General features: G+C 32.9%; 1 protein-coding gene across 1 annotated transcript in view; it reads left to right on the plus strand.

Annotated features, from left to right (window-relative positions):
- NETO2 (neuropilin and tolloid like 2) overlaps positions 1-22,102 on the plus strand; it is a 34,262-nt gene that overhangs the window by 7,232 nt on the left and 4,928 nt on the right. Inside the window, exons 2-7 of the mRNA XM_044664175.1 lie at positions 2,871-2,927; positions 3,783-3,923; positions 4,985-5,233; positions 7,505-7,528; positions 7,636-7,763; positions 10,623-10,851. Coding sequence (XP_044520110.1) covers positions 2,871-2,927; positions 3,783-3,923; positions 4,985-5,233; positions 7,505-7,528; positions 7,636-7,763; positions 10,623-10,851 — 828 coding nt within the window. The remainder of the gene's footprint in view (positions 1-2,870; positions 2,928-3,782; positions 3,924-4,984; positions 5,234-7,504; positions 7,529-7,635; positions 7,764-10,622; positions 10,852-22,102) is intronic.

Here is a 22,102-nt window from a genome sequence, read left to right on the forward strand (position 1 = left end):
ATACTTGTTCAGTACTAGGGTTATAAACAACTTAAGTGCTATTATCCTGTCATAATGTTAAGTTGCAGCAGAGAGATTCATCTTAACCTAATTATTCATTGGTATTCCTTGATGTTGGACATTCATGGCATTTTATTTTAATAATTCAGACTGATTATAATGGCTTCATTACAAAAAATCTATTAAATTCTCAGCCAAACTCATATGTTTGTTATAACATGTTACTAGGATGATTAATAATCACTGTTTTACCACTAGGGGAAAAAAGCAGATGTTTTAGGTGCACTACAAAGCCCCTCCTTTCTATATTTTTATAGAATCTTTGTTTCAATGACAGTTTCAGAAAACTCATTTTTGTGCAATCCTAGAAATGCGATATCAAATGTAATAAGCATTTTGTTTTTGAATCTTTAATTAAAACATTTTATTCCACTTGTGAATAATTTGATATCATCAATAAAGAAACCAAATTTGTGTATAGCTAGATTTTTATGTCTATAACATCTCAATTAATTTTTTTGTCGGTTTTACTAATGGTCCCCTAGTTTCAATTTAGAAATTGCTTACTTTAACCTTTCCTCCTAATACTTACATTTATCTAATATCTTATCTTATCCAAATATCTATCATGCATTATGCATTTGAAACTAGTTTGTCGGGGGCAGCTAGGTGGCTCAGTGATTTGAGAGATTGAGAGCCAGACCTAGAGATGGGAGGTCCTAGGTTCAAATCTGGCTTCAGATACTTCCTAGCTATGAGACCCTGGGCAAGTCACTTAACTATCACTGCCTAGCTATTACTTCTTCCGCCTTAGAATCAATACACAATATTTATACTCAGACAGAAGGTGAGAGGTTTTTTTTTTTAAACATGAAGTGATTCATTCATAAGAATGCCCATTTGTCTCGGCATAAAAAATGAAAAGAATACAACAGCTAAGAATTATACTTGAATGAAATGTAATACTTCTGCAGCAGCGTTTCTTATAGCATGATGGATTGATTTCATATTAATTTAGATAGATAATGCTATTTAAAGAATCATTAGAATTATGTGATTATTAATTTATTTCCATTTTGAATATATTTGTCCTAATAAATATAGTGATATCTTTATCCCTAAGAGTCAATCCTTCTAACTCAAATACAATTTAGGTGTTAGAGAAGTTCACAAAAAGATTAATTCCTCTGGTTATATTACGTCTTTAACAACAGCACTGACCCTCCAAATAAAAGAATAAAAAGAAAAGAGAAAGTAAGAAACAGAAATGAACTAGAGTAGGTCAGCAAAAACACAACAGCTGAAAATTGAAATAGATCTTAACAACTGAATCACAAGATCCTTGATAAGATCAGAGACTATTCCTTAAACACTCTTCTATCCTCCAAACCTTTCACGCAGTATATACTTAGTGTTTCATATTGGAATGGACTTCAAGGGGGAATCTAGTCCAATTTCTCATCCTTGCAAGAATTCTCACTATGTACTTCTAGATATTTAGCCTCTTCTTAAACATGTCCAATGACTGAGAACTCACTTTCCCTGGGAGGGAATTCATTTCATTACCAATTTTAATTGTAAGAATTCCTCCTTACATTGAACTAAAACCTGCCTTCTATAAAAACTTCCCATTGGTCCTGGTTAAGTTCCTTGGCATTACATCAAATATATCTAATCCCTTTTCCAGGGATAGGCCTTCAGACTATTTTAAGACAGCTATCGTACCTCTGTGAGTCTTCTCTCAAAACTAAACATCCTCAGGCTCTTTAATTTAAGTTTTAAACATGTTTATAGTATGGGATCAAAAACTGAATAGGCTTTGGATAGAGTCTGATTAAATAATAATATAGAAAGACTAGATATTTATTTTAATGCAAACCAAAAAGCATTTAGCATTAGCTTTTGGCAGCTGCCTCATATTTTTTACTCCTCTTGAGCCTGTAGGTATTCAAAACATCTAACTCTTTTGTACACTAACTACTATTAAATTGTTCCTGGTCTGTTACTTATACATTAGACTTTTTTGAACTTCATTGGATGAATGGATAGTTGACCAGTAATATAAAAAGCTCATATTTATAGATGAAAGTTAGATTAAAGGCATAAGAGTTTTCCATTCAGGGGGAAATAATGAAAGACAGCAACACTGATAGACATAGAATATAAAGGTAACTATCATATAACTTCACATAACAAAAATCATCACATTAAGGAGATGGTTTCAATTTGTTCTCTAAAATGTTCACTTGTACTATACAGAAAAATTTGATAGGTTTCATTTTCTAAATATAGATTGCTTTGTAGCATAGGATTTTCTGCAGGGCTATGAAACTTCTTTAATTGATTTCTTTGAGACTGCTGCCCCCTTACTTCTGTTTTTATCTTGTAGAAACTTGGATGTCAGAGAATCCAAATGAACTTTAACTGACATAACACATTCATGCATTATCCACTGTGCATGGAAAGACAGTATTGCATTCCAAAGATAAAAATTAAATTTAAATTTAAAACATTCTATTTTAAAACCTTTTTGAAATATGGTAGACTTGATTCAAAAGTTAGTGTATCAGCAGTATTTGTTTTAAAGATTTTTAAACTTGTGCTTTTTCTATCCACAACTAAGGAATTAGAATTCATACTTTTAAAATTCGTACTTCAAGTACGCAAATTGAGTACAAATGAGATTTTTAGTAATTTTTCTAACACTAGGAAACAGAAATGGGATTTTTTAAAACTCTGAGGCTGAAGGCCATATGATTAAGAAATAATGTTTTTATTCCTGTATGTTTTGCCATCAATTTTTCCTTAGAAATATAATGCATCTTTAACTATAGTTTTATTTTAATATGTGTTTTTTATTCTTTCACTAGTGTTGTTAATAACAGTACTTGTAGTGGAAGGCATTGCTGTGGCCCAGAAGACCCAAGGTATGGCATTTATAGTGACAATTTATAATATATACAAGATAGTGGGATGGGTTAATAGAAAGTAGTCTAACTACTGAATGCTGTTTCCATAATTCCTCTGGTTGTTCTTGTGACCTAAGGCATTCTGTCAACATATATGCCTCAGTTGACTGAGTTCAGCTACAATTAAGCAAAGTAAATTGTCAATAGCTATTCTTGCCTTGGTTTATTCAGAAGTCTGTTATTACTAGTGGTTTCTTGCTCACAGAAGTATGCACAAAATTGAGTAAGAGGCATTCTTAAACATAAAGCAAGAAAAGAAACACATTTTTGCAATACAAGCAGACAGGGAGACAGTATGGTCTACTGGAAAGGACTTTCAATTTGGAATCAGGGCACCTTTTTAAAATTCTGGCTTTATTATTTACTACCTGGGACACCTTGCTCAAGGCATTTAACTTCTCTGGGCCTCAGTTTCCTTATCTGTAAAATGAAGGGATTGAGTTAAACTGTCTCTCAGATTGATTCCAGCTCTCAATTCTATGAGCACGAAAGAATCCTACCACACCCATAGCCCTGAAAACCTGTCCAAATGTTCCTGGATATGAAAGTAAACCAGTTGAACTGCTTTAGGTCAGGCTTTCATGACAGAGGTCATGTCGCTTCCTATAAAATCTAATCTTTCTAACATAGTACACAGAAATTTGTACTCCTTCACTCTTGCTAAGATGGGTCAAGTTTACCAAGGGTGATATTTGGCATGTCTATGAAACTCTAAATGTATGATGGGTAAAGTTTCTGTGTGTGTGTTGTTGTTGTTATTGGGGCAATTAGATTTGCTTTAATTGATAGGGCTTAATGTAATTTTTTTTAAAGATGGACAGAATATTGGAATTAAACATATTCCAGCTACTCAATGTGGAATTTGGGTTCGAACCAGCAATGGGGGTCATTTTGCTTCTCCAAATTATCCTGAATCATACCCACCAAACAAGGAATGCATCTACATTTTGGAAGGTATTTTTAAATGTCTCTTTCTTGAATCTTATTATTGATTATATTAAACTTATAAGGGTTAATGACATAATATAGTTTTAAACATTTTGAATCAAATTAATTTTATGTGCTGATTAAATAAGTAACAATAAATGACTTTGAATTTCAAACAGTTATAAAAATATGATAGGTTAAGTGGTACAGAGGGGCAGCTAGGTAACATAGTTAATAGAGTGCCAGGCCTAGAGTCAGGAAGGAAGGCTCATTTTCTTGTTGTCAAATCTGGGCTCAGAAATTTACTAGCTGTATGACCCTGGGCAAGTCACTTAACCTTATTTGCCTCCGTTTTCTTATTTTTAAATTAGTTGGGGAAGGTAATGGCAAACCACTCCAGGATCTTTGCCAAGAAAACTTCAGATGGGGTCATACAGAGTTGGATATGACTGAAACAAATGTACAATGAAGACATTTCTAGGTTTTTTTAATTCCTTAAAAGAACCTTAAAACTAATATAAAATTTGGTTCAACTTTTTGTCTTCCCAAGTATCAATATTAATGAGAAATGTTTCTGAGAAACTTCCTTAAGCTTTACTGAAATTATTTACTAGACCCTATGCAAATTTCTGTTCATAATCCTCATTAGTATAACATTACTTTTCTTGCTTGCAGTTTCTCCTATTTTGTTTTCATTGATCCATTATATTTCATGAATTGAATATTTGCTCCTTGAAATCTTGATTCCAATAAAACATGTTTAGCTAATAAATAAATAATGTATGTTGGAAGGGGAAATTATTATAGTTCTACAATGAATAATGCTATAGTTAATATAAACTATGTATTCTGACCTACATTCTTTATAATGTTTAAGTTATTAATAAATGCAACTGTGGGTCTGCCAATTCCTCTTCATTTATTCACATTGGCTCCAAGCATATTATTTCATTCATATTGATGTCCTTGGATGTAAAGTATTGACTCGGCAGTTATTTCCTCTTTTTTACCTCTTAGATCTTTTCAGTGTTTGTACATTACATACTTCCTTCTTTTAAAACTGTCCCAAATGACTCTCTGTATTACAGCTGCTCCACGTCAAAGAATAGAACTGACCTTTGATGAACATTATTATATAGAGCCTTCATTTGAGTGTCGATTTGATCACTTGGAAATTCGAGATGGACCATTTGGTTTCTCTCCACTCATAGATCGTTATTGTGGTGTAAAAAGCCCTTCATTAATTAGATCAACAGGGAGATTTATGTGGATTAAGTTTAGTTCTGATGAAGAACTAGAAGGACTGGGATTTCGAGCAAAATACTCTTTTATTCCAGGTAAGATTTTCTATTTCTCCCCCACCCCCAATGATTAACTATCTCAAAACATAGAATAGTAAGGATAGAAAGGAGGTCAACTAGTCAAACTGTATCCATCAGCACAGAGGCAGTCTATAAAAAATGTAGGCAGAACCTAAAGAAAGTTACTCTGTGGACAGATAAGAATGTTAAAAAAAGATTAAAAGCAAGACTTCTAGCATCGATTCTGTACTGCTTTGAAATATTGATATTTATTGTCGTCAGAAAATGTCACAAAAGTTTCCCTGGCTCTTTTCATATATTCATAATGGCAAACATCTAGAAGAAACAGAAAAAAATCACAGGATCAGTTCTTTTGTCCCCATGATTCCAAACAACTAGATCAATTAATTTTCCCCTATTACATGAATTGACCACTACCTTTAGGATTTATCATTCAACAATAACTACCAGTCACTTCTGTACAAAAAAAAGCATTCTATTAAGAATGATGGAGATATAAAAACAAATTAAAATCCTGAAATCAAAGGATTTACATTATAACATACAGAGTTAAAAAATAGGTATTAAGAGATTTTAATCATTGTCTTATACAGTAAGAACAGATCTTAGAGTCGTCTAGGCCAATCTCATTTTTCAAGTGAGAAAACTGAGGCAAGGAAAGATGAAAACGCTAGTTAGAACTGGAATTTGAATCCTGGTTTTCTGACTCCCAGACTAATATACTTATAAGGAAAATATTTCCCCAAAACTTTAGTCTTTTGTATATATTGTAGACTCTTCATTTTTCATCTACATCAAATCCTATAAAAAGAATTTCAAAAGGAGGAATACTTTGGTTAAGAAAGGGGTCAATAGGGAAACAAATAATTAGATATATTCATTCTTTAAAGAAGTAATGTATAAGTGGCAGATAGTAGCACAGTGGATAGAGTGCCAGACCAAGAGTCAAGAGGATTTGGGTTCAAATTGGCCTCAGATACTTCCTGTTTGACCTTGGGCAAGTCATTTAACCCCAATTAACCTAACCCTTGCTGCTCTTCTGTTTTAGAATTGATACTAAGACAGAAGGTAAGGTTTTTTTTAATGATAGTAATTTTTTTTCCAAATAACAAGTCAATGCAATTTTTCAATATTCATTTCCTGGTATTTTTCAATCCATGTTCTCTCTTTTCCTCCCTTCTACCCCTCCCCAAGAAAACAGTTAATATAAGATAGGTTATACATGTTATCATATAATACATATTTCCATATTTATCATATTGTGAAAAAAGGCACATATTGCTTTCACTATAGAAAAATTCATGGAGGAAATGAAATAAAGAATGGTATGTCTCAATTCACATTTGGACTCCAACCATTCCTTCTGTGGCAGTGGATATCCTTTTCTTGTCTTGAGTCTCTTAGAGTTGTCTTGCATCCTTGCCTTGTTGATAATAGTTAAGTCATTTACAGTTGATCATCGTACATTATTGTTGTTAAAGGTAAGGGTTTTAATTAAATAAAGAAATTGACAGATGTGCCATGTCATGGAGAAGAGTGGTTCTTAGATATCTGGGGAGCGTGATTACTTTGACAAGGCAAAATATCATGTGAATCTACTCTGCCAACTTGTTTATCACATAAAAACAACCTTCCACTTCACTAGAATAAGGCAACTTGGTGGTGATTTTAGGCTGAGATGCCAAGACATTATGTCCTACTAGACAAAAAATAATTATTAATATCATAATAAAAATAGCATTTTCATTAAATAAATACTAACATAACAGAGTATCTTCCAGCAGCTAAGGCACCAGCCTACAGCAAATGGAAAGGATGTTCATAAGTCATAGTCTACACTGAATATGCTTTGAAAACAATTGATGAAAATAGACCTTGTTTCAAATAGATCCTATCTTCATGGAACATGCGACATAGTTATGAGAATAAAATGCATATACAAAAAGCTATAAAACAAAATAATAAAGAAACAATGCATAAAAGAGACATAAGCAAACCACTATGTGAAGTCCAAAGTGAGAAATAATAATCATCAACAGGCAAGATAGGGATCAGAGAAAACTTCCTAGAAAGTGGCCTTAAAATATGGATAAAATTTCCATGAGAAGAAAGAAAAGGAAAGTATTTTATGGTATAGAGAACAATGTAAGCAAAGGCTTATGTGCAGGAAAAGCATGGGGCATGTAAATAGACCAACAAGCAATACAATTATAATTAAATTTGCTAAACTTTGAACGAGTTCTAAAATCTTTTCAGCACCAGTGATTGTCTTTTTTTCTGTTACAGATCCAGACTTTACTTATCTAGGAGGTATTTTAAATCCCATCCCAGGTCTAGTATGATATTACAACTTTTTTCCTTATGGCATTTGTAATGAGGCTTATTTTCCATTAACATCATTTATGTGTTCCCTCTAGACTGCCAATTTGAACTCTCTGGAGCTGATGGAATAGTACGCTCTAGTCAGGTAGAGCAGGAAGACAAAACAAAGCCTGGACAAGCAGTTGACTGCATATGGACAATTAAAGCTACTCCAAAAGCCAAGGTATTTGCATAAAGTCAGTTATTCTAAAGTAAAAGATATTAGCTATTATTTATTTAATATGCTATTTTGGTTTTAATTAGACTCTTGGAGGCAATTATATTTATTAATATGTATGACAACTTTTTTAAAAAGTTAATTTAACAAATATTTATTAAATGCTTACTGTTTGCCTAATACTATTATCTTAAAATTGCTCAAAATATAAAGTTTGAAGGTTAAAGACTAGGGAACAGCTAGGTAGCTCAGTAGATTGAGAGCCAAGCCTAGAGACAAAAGGTCCTGGGTTCAAATAGGGCCTCAGATACTTCCTAGGCTGTGTGATCCTGGACAAGTCACTTAACCCCCATTGCCTAGCCCTTACCACTCTTCCACCTAGGAGCCAATACACATTATTGACTCTAAGATGGAAGGTAAGGGTTTTAAAAAAAAAAAAGAAAGTTAAGAACCAATACAAATCCACTGAAACTTTTAAATTTGCAAATGCCCAACTTTTAAAGTACAAATTACTGTATAGCACATAAATCATGAATCTTTTATTAGGTGATAACCATATGTTACAGTTTTGAAATTGCTCTTAAAATTTTGATTTCTGATTATGTTTCATTCATACTTCTAGGAATATTGAAGTATTTGAAAATTTTATCTCACAGTATTTGTTATCACATAAATCATCTTTTAAAGAGCTTACAGGTGGTTATGTATTTTTCAGTAATTTATCTGTTCAGAATATAAATTACTTAAAGAAAATCACTAAAAGTAGGAAGCTTATTTAATATTTTTTGAGTTAGTATCATAGAAACTAGCATGTCTTTGCTCAATTGAATGTATTTTAATTAGTCTTCATTTCAAACTGAAATAGTAATCACGTTCTTTTTGAAAATTTTAAAGGATAAAATGCTAATGGCCCCAGTTACTCTATTTTTTAAGATGAGGCAAATTGCTTAATCAGAATAAGAGAGAAATATTGCCTTTATGATTGATGTTCAAGAGAGCAAAGAGAGAGGGAGATTTGATAATAATCTAAATAAAACTCGATATTAAAAAAATCTACTTACAAATTCAAGAGCAAGAAGTGAAAGAGAATACAGAAACCATTTTACAGGTAAGAAAACAAGCTTAAGGATGATGTCTCCCAACTCTCAATAAAACACTACTTCCTTTATACTATACTCTAAGGCAATATCTAATTCTTTTTTTTTTAAGTATAATACCAATATGTTAGGTACATTGCCAGCTGTATGAGTTGCCTTTTGAGCCATACAATTTAGCTTTATTCTAAAGATTTCATTTCTACTTGTAGTTAATCATATTTGTTTTAAGTATTTAAGTATTGTTATATTATAGGAAAGTAGATCCATAGCTAAGTTAAAACTTTCAAGATTGATTTAGCTGTACTCACAAGTAGAAATAAATTATCTTGTTTTCATGTGTCCCATTATTTGTCTTTATAAGTAATTTCATTAGGATTTTGACTCTTAAGTAGCATTAATTCTGATTTGGCAAACTGGCATATGTTTCCTTACCTTTGATAACAGCAACATAAAACACAAACATTTTAAATTTCATAATTTAAACTTACTGATTTTATCATAAAGTGTATCTTATATCACTTAATAATGGGCACAGATAACACTGATTTGCACTATTTTAAGAGATAATCAAAACACTAGATTTTGAGGTGGACATCCTGTTCTACTACATGATTATCAGTTACCACTACAGTCATGCATTCAAGAAGTTGTAAATTCTTCATTCACATTAAATGGACACATAACTTGGCAAAGTAAACTTTTCAAGCTATATTTTAATTCAAAGAAGTAATTTCCCATTCCATTAAAATATACTTGGGTAATGAAGTACCTACAGTGATATTTGTGTTTGTATATTTATCTAGAATTTGTGGGCTTGAAATGGCATTATTGTGCTATCTAAAGACAATAGGATTGTATTCCAATTAATCAGTGAGTAAAACATTAGTTATGTACTCCATTAAAAGACTTTTCTTTACTAAAACATTTTTCAAATTAAGCCATCTGCAAACAAATCATGACCCGAGCTGAAGGCATAGGGATAATCCATTCATAGATTTTTAATCAGATATTTCTACATAATAATTTATTGTAAGCTATATTTTAATGCCCAGAAACTGACTAGACTGCTTGTTAAGTTATCAAGGATTTTTATATGTGCAAAAAACAAAGTAAAAAGAGTTATGCCCAGCATAGAAAGTAAAAGAACCAAGACCTTCATATTCCTTTTCTAGTGATGTACCTATAACCTTTACATTCCACCATTCAGAATTAAGAATGTCCAAAGTGGCAAAAATTCGCCATATCACTTATATGGCAATAAGGAAATCTTATTCCATATATAAGCAACCAAGAAAATAAAGTAGGAAACCCACATACAGGCCTGAGCAACACAGCAGGTATTTTAAGTAACAAAATGTCAGATAATAGACACAATGATAACAAAATTGGAAATAAGATGGATGTAGGGTTTTGAGACTGTTAATGGCAACTACTTTAGTGTTACAGATCAGATTTCTTTCTCATCTGGAATAAAATCACTGGAGTCAAAATTCAGCTGTTTTAGTAATTTCCTCAAAATACAAATACTGTGTTTCTTCAATTAATCAGCTAGACCATTCTAAGGTGCAAGTATTAAGTTTAGTTCACTGCTCAGTTAATTATGATAAGCAAAATAATTAGTATACACATTTCAATTCTTTTAGCAATTGATTTATTCAGTGATCAGAATTATTCACTGTCCTTAACCATTACCATTTGATAAACAAATAGATACAAATATTTTTGTACAACTTGAGTCAAAAGCCAATTTCATCTGTTTGATTAACAGATTTATCTAAGATTCCTAGACTACCAAATGGAACATTCAAATGAATGCAAGAGAAACTTTGTGGCAGTGTATGACGGAAGCAGTTCAATTGAAAACCTGAAGGCCAAATTTTGCAGCACGGTAGCCAATGATGTAATGCTTCAAACGGGAATTGGAGTGATTCGAATGTGGGCTGATGAAGGTAGTCGGCTTAGCAGGTTCAGAATGCTATTTACATCATTTGTGGATCGTAAGTAAAGAATACATTCCCCAAAGCAAAAGCTGTGTGAGATTTTCTTCATAATCTTTGGACAGTCCAATATATAAGTGGATATTCACTAACCAGTCACCTAAGAAATTCAGATGATCTACCAAAAACTATGTTTGTTATTCCACCAAGTCTTAAATTTTTTTTATTATTTGTGCATAGTTCCCATGGGAAACTGAAGGCATGAATCATAGAAGTCAGTCAAAATTATTAGGAATATTGGCTCTGATTTCAGATTGATACAGTACTCAAATTAATCCACTAATTCTGTCTATTCTCTTGAATCAAAATTCTAAAGCCAAAATGCTTCATGAATACGTCACAAAGTTTTTTTTGAAAGAAATGAAATTTAAATTGACCATAATATTTAATGTTATTTATTTTTCTTTGGAACTGGGTTGATAAATGTATCTAAGGATAATAATTTTCTATAAATTATTAGCTAAAAATATGTTGGGTAGGATCAAAAATTAACATCCTATGCCAGTGATGGGCAAACTACAGCCTTGCAAACCAGATGGGGCCCCCTGAAATGTTCTATCCCACTGGGTGACATTATTTCTAATCTGACGAATACAATGAGTAGGATACAATACAATGAAACTTTGAAAGAGTTGCCTTAGAAACAGACTGACAGATGAGCATTTCCTTTCCTTTGGCCCCCTCTTTAAAAAGTTTGCCCATCACTGTCCTATACCAAATTATGTTCTTTATCAAAGAATGTATGATAAGGTTCTATATTACATTCTTTTTCAAGATGCTGGAATGAAGTAGCATATAATAAGAGCAATAAATATTAACCTCCATCTTCGACCTATTTCATGAAGATGTTGTAAAGATGAACTACATAGTTTCTGTAAAGCTATTTGAGCCCTTAGAAAAAATAATGTTGTATAAAAGTATAGGTGTCATTCATGAAATTTTAGACAATAAACTATTTTTGATCTATAGTTTTTACCTTCATGTGATCCTTCATTAATAATGATTTGGGGTTTAGTAATTTCATATTGTTGCTTTATGGTTGCATATTTATATAGTAAAATATATTAAAATATGAATGGACTATTCAATCTAGCAGAATAAATAATTCATTTGAATTGCCACATGGTGATTTGGGCTGTCATGGTTCTGAATAAATAGTGAAGTTAGGAAAAATCTGAAATAACCAGTTCCTCCATTAATATGTATTTTCATTCAACAAACACTTATTGGGAAACTATTACATTTAGGTCACTGTGTTGGATACTGTGAGAGATCTAAAAATTCATATGACACAGCCCCTGCCCTTAAGGAGCTTTCAGTCTAGTAAAGAGTATAAGCCATGTATATAAATAACTAATACAGGTTCACAGGTTTGGATCCCAAACTGAAGAGTTCCCCTATCAACCTCTTAAGATCATGGTGATGTAGATCATTGTTCTCTAACTGAATTGGTATGCTCTGAGGCACACTGGTTCATGAACCTACTCCTGGATAACTTTCTTGTGACTGAGGCTCTATTAATTATCCATTAGGCACAGTTCTTCACTATTTCCACATACACTGTGTTCAACAATGTCTATGATGCAGAATTCTTAGACACTCCTAAATTTAAGTCTTTTTGAGGTCCCAGATCTCTCATGGCTAATTATCCCCCTAGAGATTACCCCCAATACAGAGATAAGCAAATTCTAAATATAAAATTTTTTTAAAGTTTCTGTAGCTTGTACGTATGCTGATATTTGTAAAGATCTAGCCCAACCCTAAAACAAATTTAAAAGGAAAAAATGGGGAAAAAAACCAAGTTTCCCTGTTCAATAGGGAGGTCTAACCCCAAATGATCTCCCTATACATGGGCCTCTTCCAATATAGATCTGGGGTTCTGTAGAGATAAAGCCCTTACTCCAGATGAAAAGCCAATTTCTCTAATAAATCATTGCAATTTTTGGAGCAATCCAACATGGAGATCTAGGGTAAGACTAAAAGCAAAACATGTTATAAGCTTCTCATCTTAGAAAAGAAAGTACTTGGGGGTTTCTAGGCCATTAAGCAAAACATATACTATGGACAGAGAGTCCATAAAAATCCTGGAAATGTTATCTGGACTCATGCTACAATAGAACAAGCAGTTGTGATCTGCTCAAAAATAAAATAGATGTTAATGAGCCCAAGAGAAAAAGAGGCTCCCTAAAAGGAATATTTAACATTATTTTATTTAACATTTAACATTATTTGGAAACAAGTTCAAACAAATTCACACAAAGCTATGTTGTACTTCATAAAAAAAATTAACTGTTCAAGTCTTTTTTGTCTAATTAAACAAATACTAACTAGCTGCCATTGATAAGTTCAGATCACTTGATCAGATAATCTATATCCTTAGATATTTTAAGAATTGGTAGGTGTGATTGCTGAACCAGTATCAGTGATCTTATATATAGCAAATATGGATGAGGTACAGGAGTAGGGAACAAATGCCTTGATTTTTTTTAAAGGGGTGGAAAATTGAGTCTGTAAATTATAGGATAGTATATTTGACTTTGATGCTTAACAATATTCTAAAACATATTATTAAAGAGAATGTTATTTAATGTCCAGAAGAGGAAATGATTATCATAAAGATTGAGTATGACTTCATCATGAATAAGTCGTAACAAACTAACTTTATTTTCTTGTTGGATAAAATCTCCAAATTAGTAAATAAAGAAAACGCTATTAATGTAGCTTACCTTGATTTTAGCAAAGCCTTTTGATAATATCTCCATCTATTCTTGTGGAAAAGCTAGAGGGATGTGAGCTAAAATGTGAGGATTCTGAATAGTTAAATTGCTAGACCTAGGGTAAAGTCCTTAAGAGTTTAATGTGAAAGACAGCGTGGCTCAGTAGATAGAGAGCCAGACCTAGAGACAGGAGGTTATGAGTTCAAATATGGCCTCAAATACTTCCTAAAACTGTGACCCCTGTGTAATCATTTAATTCCATTTGCTTGGTCCTTACCACTTAGTATTGATTCTAAGACAGAAGGCAAGGGTTAAAAAAAATACAATTTTTATATCAGATAGAAAGGAGGTTGCCAGTAGATTCTCCCAAGGATCTGTGCTTGCCCTCCACCATTGAATACATTTATCATTAATTTGGATAAAGGTATAGGTGGCATTCTTATCAGATTTTCACATGACACTTGAGAGAAAGTTAAACTGGAAGACAGAATCAGCATATGAATAAATCTCAACCAGCTAAATTTGTACTAAATTTAATATAGATACATGAATGCAAAGTCATGCTTCAGTTTAAAGAAAATGCAAGATAGAGGAGTTATGACTAAACAGAAGTACTTCTAAAAGATCTGCGAGTTTAGTAAATTGCAAACTCAATATGAGTCAACAGTATGATATATCAGACAAAAAGAGTAATCTAATTACAGACTTTATTAAGAGGGGCAAGATGTCCAGGGCTAGAAAAGTGATAGATAGCCTTCTGTACTCTTTCCTGGTCAGACTACAACTGTAGTATCATATCCAGTTCTTTGTACCACATTTCATGAAGGACACTAATAAACTAGAAAATGTTCGGAAGATGACATTTAGGATAGAGAAAAACCTCAAGATATCATATCTTATAAGAATTGCTTGAAGCAAATTAAGATGGTTAGCCCAAAGAAGAGATTTCAAAAGACCTTTAAAGTGTTTGTAGGGCTGTCATGTAGAAGAAGAAGAAGGGAGGAATTAGGCTTGTTCTACTTGGGCTCACAGAAAAAAAGTTAGAAACATTACATGGAAGTATCATACAAACATTTAGATTTGATTTAAAGAAAATTTCTTAGTAATTACATCTATGAAAAATAGGAAATGTCCCATCCCAGAAGGCATAGTAGTCTATAAACTACTTGGGAAAAAGTAAAATACTTAAAGGTATTGACCTATACAATAAACCGTAAAACTTTTTATACTTCGAAAAAAACTTTTATTAAGTTATATACCTTTTTGCTGTAATAAAGTCTTACATAATTGGCAAGATGTTAATGCATATTTATTCTTCATCATGAAATCACACATCGATTTCATTGTATATTAAGCAATATACAGACCCAGTTTTCCAAGTCTAGTCCTTAGATTTTCATTGATAGTTAAATCAGGCAAGTTCCTAATCCACTGAAGCACATTTATCCCCATTTCTCAGATGTATTACTTAACCTTCTGTGATGTGTGGCATGGTGCTAGGTCATGTTGTAGAATTCAGTTTCTTATTTGGAAATTTCTAAGATTCCAGAACAGTTTTCCTTCTCAGTTTATATATGTGTATGTATGTACACACACATATATGTAAAATGTGTGTGTGAATCCTTTCTTCAGTGGTATCAAGACATTTAGATACTGAAAGTAAGAAATTCCCAACACAAGCACAAAAGAGACTGTCTCCAAAACATCCACGTAGCTAGATGAATCAAGAGTTTTAAATGAGTTTTAAAATGTTTTTATAAATGAGATGAGAGCATTTGAGGAGAATTTTAAAAAAGAAATAAGCACTATGGAAAAAAAGAATTGGAAAAAACAGCTTGGCACAAGAAGTTTAAAACCTTGCACAATGACAAAGGAGCAGCTAAGGCTGTAATCACTTAGTCAAAAGAATTTCCAGAAACTGGAATTCTAAAAGAAGGGGATTACTCAAGGTTATTTAAACTAGACAATATTATGGAAGTGTTGTTTTGTTTTGCTTGTACATCTCCAGCTCTTTAAGTAGCATGTTAAACTTTATTATTGTTGCTCAGTTGTTCAGTCATGTCTGACCCCATGGACAAAGTCACTGGCAGGGTTTGCCATTTCCTTTTCCCATGTGTTCTCATTTTTGATGAAGAACCAAGATAAGTCACAGGACTGGTAATTGTCTGAGGGCAGACTTCAATTTAGTTCTTCATGACTCCAGGCTTGGTACCCTATTCACTGTACCACATAGTTGCTCCAATATATTAAAACTAGTAGGCACTAAATAAAGGTTTTGTTTAATTGGAATTTAATTATTTTTTAAACCTTGCAAAGCAAAAAACTCCTTGAAAATTATAATTGACCAAATAGAAGCTACTGACTTCATGAGGCAACAAGAAATATTAAAACAAAGTCCAAAGGCAAAAAATAGAAGAAAATGTAATCTATTTATTTCATAGGAAAAACAACTAACCTGAAAAACATAGCAAAAAGAAAAATATAAGAATCATTGTATTATATGATTTCCACTTCAAAAAAAGGCTAGACACCATATTTCAAGAAAACTTGAAACTGTCCAGTTTTCTTAGAATCAGAAAGCAAAGTAGAAATTGAAAGAATCCACCATTTACCTCTTAAAACAAACTCCCAAATGAAAACTCTCAGGAATATCATAATCCAAATTCAAAGCTTCCAGGCCCAAGAAAAATATGGCAGGCAGTCACAAAGGAAGAATTCAAGTACCAAGGACCCATAAATAAGATCACACATGATTTAGCACCCACTATAATAAAGGGGTGAAGAACTTGGAATGTAATGTTCCAGATGGCAAAGAATATAGATTTATATCCAAGAGTAACTTACCCAGAAAACTGAAAATAATTTAATGGGGAGGGAGGAATGAATCTTTAATGAAACAGAGGATTTCCAAGAATCTGATGAAAAGACTAGGGCAACATTGAGATTCAAATGCAGGAGTGAAAAAAAACATAAAAACATGAATGAATAATGATAAAAGGAATAAACAAAGATGAACTATACATTCAGAAGATAATAAATGTATCCCTTCTGATCTTTATCATTATCAGAATCTGTAAAGGGAGTCCAAATAGACAAAGTCTGGGAGTGGTCTTAAGAATGGAAAGAGAAAGGAAAAGGAATACACTTTGGGCAAGGGGGTGGGGTAGAAAAAGGAATAGTAAAGAAAATTATCTCACATAATTAATATACAGAGGTAGACATCTATATAAGTAAAAAGCAGGGTGGGACATGGCTGACATTCGAAACTTACTCTCATCTAAACTGGTCAAAAGAAGGAAGAATAAATAGAGAATAGAATATACAAACACATTTCAATGGGAAAGAAAGGGAGGAAAAAGGAGAAAGAATTAGAGGAGGGGAAAAGATGGAGTAGTTCCAAGCAAGACAAACTCTAAGGATATACAAAAATATAGCTCTTCTTAGGGTAACAAAGAATGGGAATCAAAGAAGTGCCCATCCAAGGGGCAATGTAATGGAAAGTTAAGATACATAAATGCAATGTAATACTGCTGTGCTGAGCACTTATCAAAGTATTGACCAACAGATTCCAAAGGACCAATGAGGTATGCCACCTGCCTCCTGACAGAAAATGTAAGAACTCAGAATACAGAATAAAACAAATATTTTTGAACATGGCCAATATAGAAATATATTTTGATGGCTATATATATTCATAATGAGTTTGTTTTTCTTGTCGTCTCAATGAGGATGGGAATAATGTGGTGACTCTCAACTGATTAAAACAAAATATTTTTTAATACCCAAATAATTTTATTGGTGGACACTTTATAGTCTAATGAAGATGTTTAGATCTTACTTGGACTTCTTGTGATGGTCTTGGGGAAAGTCCTAAATGAAAAAGTGAGTTTCGTCAGTGAAAATTACCTTTTTCTAATCTTCAGCACTTCGCTTTTTGTGTTATCTTGCTCATGACAAGCACTTTTTTCTTCTAAGCAAATCTTAGCAGATTTATTTTTACTGGTCTTATTCCAGCTTTAAGAAGTAAATGTAAAAAAAAAAAAAGAAGTAAATGTAAAATTTATGATATAAAACAATAAATTACAACTTCTTAAGTTTCTGGGTCCCTGAGAAGAGATTTCATTGTTTCTTGGGGAATTAATTGATCAGACTTTTTCAGTCAGTTCTTGGCATTTCTTTTTGTTTTTGAGTGTATTTTCCTTTGCACTTCAATGCAACGGATGTTTCTTTGTAGGTGTTCATAATGATACCAACAAATATTGCAAAATCTCTAATTTCTAACAGTTATTGACGTGTGCTATTTAAGAACTATGCCTTCTGCACATTTCTTTAGTATAATATAGTATAATAAAATTAGTATAATTTTTTAAAAACAAAAAGACAAAAAAGAGAGCAATGAAATGCCCATATATAATGAAATCTAGCCTGTAACTGAGAAAAAACTAAAGAAAGGGAAGACCAGCTTAATCTGACTTAATCTGGTCAGGGTCATATGTTCTGAGATGGCTTAGTCTCAGCAGAAACATATACAAATAACCAATGTTATCACAAAAAGAAATTTTGTACATAAAGACAATTGCTTGTTTCAAGTAATTCTCAAACCAATTTTAATAAATTCTCTGTTTCCCAAAGGCTGGATGACTATTTATTGGGTATGAAGAAAAGGAAAGTCCTTTTTTCAGGTTTGTTCTAGATGGCCACTGAGTTCTCTTCCAATTTAGGAATTCTATAAAGAAGAAAATAATGCTGAAAAGGAAGGTTGGGATAAGATCATGGTAGACCTTGAATGGCAAGCTATCATATTCAGATTTTATTCAGTAGAAAGTGGAGGGCTATTGATGATTTTTTTAATATATGAGTTTCATGATTAGTTGTACATCCAGCAGCAACAGTATTCAAGATGAATTAAAAGGAGGAAGGAGTTGGACAAGTTTGAGACCTTTGAAATAATTTAGACAAAGATGAAGGTCTAAAATATGGAAGGTAGTACTGGAAAGGAAGAGACATTAGAGAAGTAGAATTGGTAGTGTTTGGTAATTTAGTGGGTATAAGGAAAATGGAAAAGTAGGAGGCAGTTAAACCATGAGACTTCCAGCCAATGAGAATGGTTGTACTTGTAGAATAGTAGGGAAGATCAAGATGGGGAGAAGCATATTTAAGGAAGAGGGAATGAGGTCATTTGAAGGTGGATATTTTATTTATGTATTTGTGTGTGTGTGTGTGTGTGTGTGCATGCATGCGTGCGTGTGTGTGGTATATATGGTAGATTCAGGTAGATATGTCTGTCATGCTGTTGGAACTGGGAATCAAATCATTCTTCAACAAATGTTGCTTATTGTTGTCAGTAGGGACAAGGTCTAATATCGTGTCTAGATTTTAGAATTTAAAGACTTTCATAAACTTTCCTACTACACAAAGAACTGCACTTAAAACAGAAAATAGCCATTTTAGTGTATTTATTCTTAACATATACACATGCACATACCATTTGTTGATATCTTTACTCCTAGGGCATAGAAATTAATCCATATTACACATGAATTATGAGTTTTGGTAAGTCTCTCTATACATATGTAACCTCATGCTGCCAACTCAGTTTAAAAGGTATAAAGAGATCTCCTCTTTGAAAAAACCTTCTTTATGTATTAGCTAATCATCAAATTTAAACACAAGTTGTCAGACTGCTTCCGATTGAGCATTTGTTTGCCTTCTAGCTTGAAGCTCCTAAACTTTTAACAGAATAATCAAAGGACCAGAAAATGAAATCTGGTAGGGGGGATAGTAGTAGGGAAGAGAGAAAGAGAGCATGTAGTGTAGATCAATAGGGAATTTCATGGATTTTTATGAAACAAGACTTCCAGTTTGAAATTCTCCCTGTGATAAGCACCTTTCAGAGCTCTAAACGTTGAATTTACATGCTTATCATTATTTTTAAATCATTGGGCTATTTTTAGACTTCTTTAAACTGTTAATGATTTGTAATTGTTACTAATCCATCCATGAAAACAATCAATATTTCTGAAAAGGTTTATATAAATGGACTAATTCTGCATGACAGATTCACTTCACGCCTACCCATTGCAGATTGCAGATGTGACTGAAATAGCATAACTCAGCTAAGGGGACAATGCAGAATAGCAATCGATGGTGTTTGGCTTCTTCCCAGGCACAGAATACTAATATACACCTGACTCTAAGAAAGGATAGGGTACGAAGAAAATAATTTCTAGGAGTAGAATTGTGAAAGCAGCAGAAGATATTTTCATTAAAATAAAATCCATAATATGATTTTTAGTAGCATATTGCCTGAGGGCCCCCCTTAAGGCCCAATTGAAGGGCGTAACTATCTCTCAGCACTGTTTCCACATTTTGTCATAGGAGAACTAAAACAGAAACCCCAGCTTTACTTTGTTCCCTGATCTTGTGACCCAGAAATCAGTGGAAAGGAAAAACAGAGAGTCTTGAGACTATAAGGAGAGAAAAATATATCACTGTGGTTGGTGTTGTCTTGTAATATTTATACTAAAATATGGCCCTATAACTTAGTCAATATGTATGGTTTAAGGGGACAGCTGGGTAGCTCAGTGGATTGAGAGCCAGCCCTGGAGACAAGAGGTCCTGGGTTCAAATTTGACGTCAAACACTTCCTAGCTGTATGACCCTGGGCAAGTCACTTAACTCCTATTGCCTAGCCCTTACATAGTATTGATTCTAAGATGGAAGGTAAAGTTTAAAAAAAATAAAATAAAAATATATGTATGGTTTGAGGTGAAATATCATAAACTTTGTGAGTAATCAATGTTATTCTTACAAAAACTAATAACATGCTATAGACTTTAGAGGGCACTTTTGTGATTCTAAAACCTCCAAATTATAATAAATTCTGGCAAAGAATATATATCAATTTTTAATTATTCTTGGAATTCACAGAGTAAAGAGAATTATGGAATTAGAATTCTATTCCTCTCAACCTATAAAATATAGTGGGAAAAATTAAAGAGAACCACTCTTAAATGACAAAAAGAAAGCACAACCTCCCCAGATTGCATTTATTTGTGATTGTTACATATGGAAATTGGATGCTAATGATGGTTATATCACCAGGGCCTTGCCCCATTGTAGGCACTAACTTAATGTTAATTAAATTGACATAAAAATTCAAAACACCCCAAAGGTGCCCTGCTGTGTTACATCTCCAATCAGCAAATTTTGGAAAGTAGCTTCTTGCTATCTTTTCATGGAAATACATTTTTTACATAGTGAATATAAAATTGGATATAATTAGTAACCCACCTATTATTCAGAATGCATACCATAGTTTTTAAAAGTATAACCATGAAATGTTCTCAGTATAACTTGTAGAAAAGAAATACTCGAGTTTTTAGGAATATCCTATTCAAAAATATTGGGGAATTTTTCTCTAGGTCAATTTTTATACCACCAAGAACTAATCGATTATAGCTGTACTGAAACTGTGTATTCAAATTAGTGGTACTATATGTATTTATCTAAATAAAGCAGGGGTTCTCAACAATGTCATGTTATCAAAATATAAAAAAAAAAGTTCATGGATTCTAGGTTAAAAACTCCTTTAATTCTTATTAAACATTATGAATCTATCAGGAATTTTAACAGGAGATACAAATACTTCTTATCACTTTGATAAATTAAATAAGCATCATTTTGCTACTCACACAGTTCCTAGTAAGGACACCCATCACTAGTTAAATAAAACATTAAGATGAAAAAAGATGTCAACACAAACACGATAGTGATAGAATTGTAGAATTTTAAAACAAGAAGAGCTCTTAGAGGCCATATATGCCACCCCATCCTTTTACAGATGAAGATCTTGAGACTCAAAAAAGTGAGATGATTCAGCCAAGGTAAGGGACTGGCAGGACTGGGAGGTTCAAGTATGTGTCCTTGCCATGAAGCATTCTTCAGCCACACAGTGTGTGTCTGACTTTAGATATTTTTTGTAGGATGTCCCCCCCAAGAGATCAAAGAAAGAGGAAAAGGACCCATGTGTACAGTAAAATATTTTTAGCAGCTCTTTTCATGGTGGCAAAGTTATCGAAATTGAGGGATGCCATCGTTTGAAGAGAGAATTCCTAACAACAGCGGGTGGGTGCAGGAAGAGAGGTCAGGAATGATTTCCCCTAAACAGTGATGGGCAAACTTTTTAAAGAGGGGCCAAAGGAAAGGAAATGCTCACCTGTCAGTCTGTTTCTAAGGCAACTCTTTCAAAGTTTCATTGTGTTGTATCCTACTCATTGTATTCATCAGATTAGGAATAATGTCAGCTGGATAGAACATTTCAGGGGGTCACATCTGGTCTGTGGGCTGTAGTTTGCCCATCACTGCCCTAAAAGTTGGTACCTAAGTTTAACTCTGAAGGATGGTAAAGATAATAAGATGAATGTGAAGAATAAGTCCATTCTGGGCATGGGCAACTTTCCAAAGGCAGAGGTGTAAGTTGAGAAAATAGCAAAGTAAGCCAGTTTAGGAGTAATATGAAATAAGTATGGAAA

The sequence above is a fragment of the Gracilinanus agilis genome, chromosome 2 (assembly GCF_016433145.1).
Source record: "Gracilinanus agilis isolate LMUSP501 chromosome 2, AgileGrace, whole genome shotgun sequence".
NCBI classification, from domain to species: Eukaryota; Metazoa; Chordata; class Mammalia; order Didelphimorphia; family Didelphidae; genus Gracilinanus; species Gracilinanus agilis.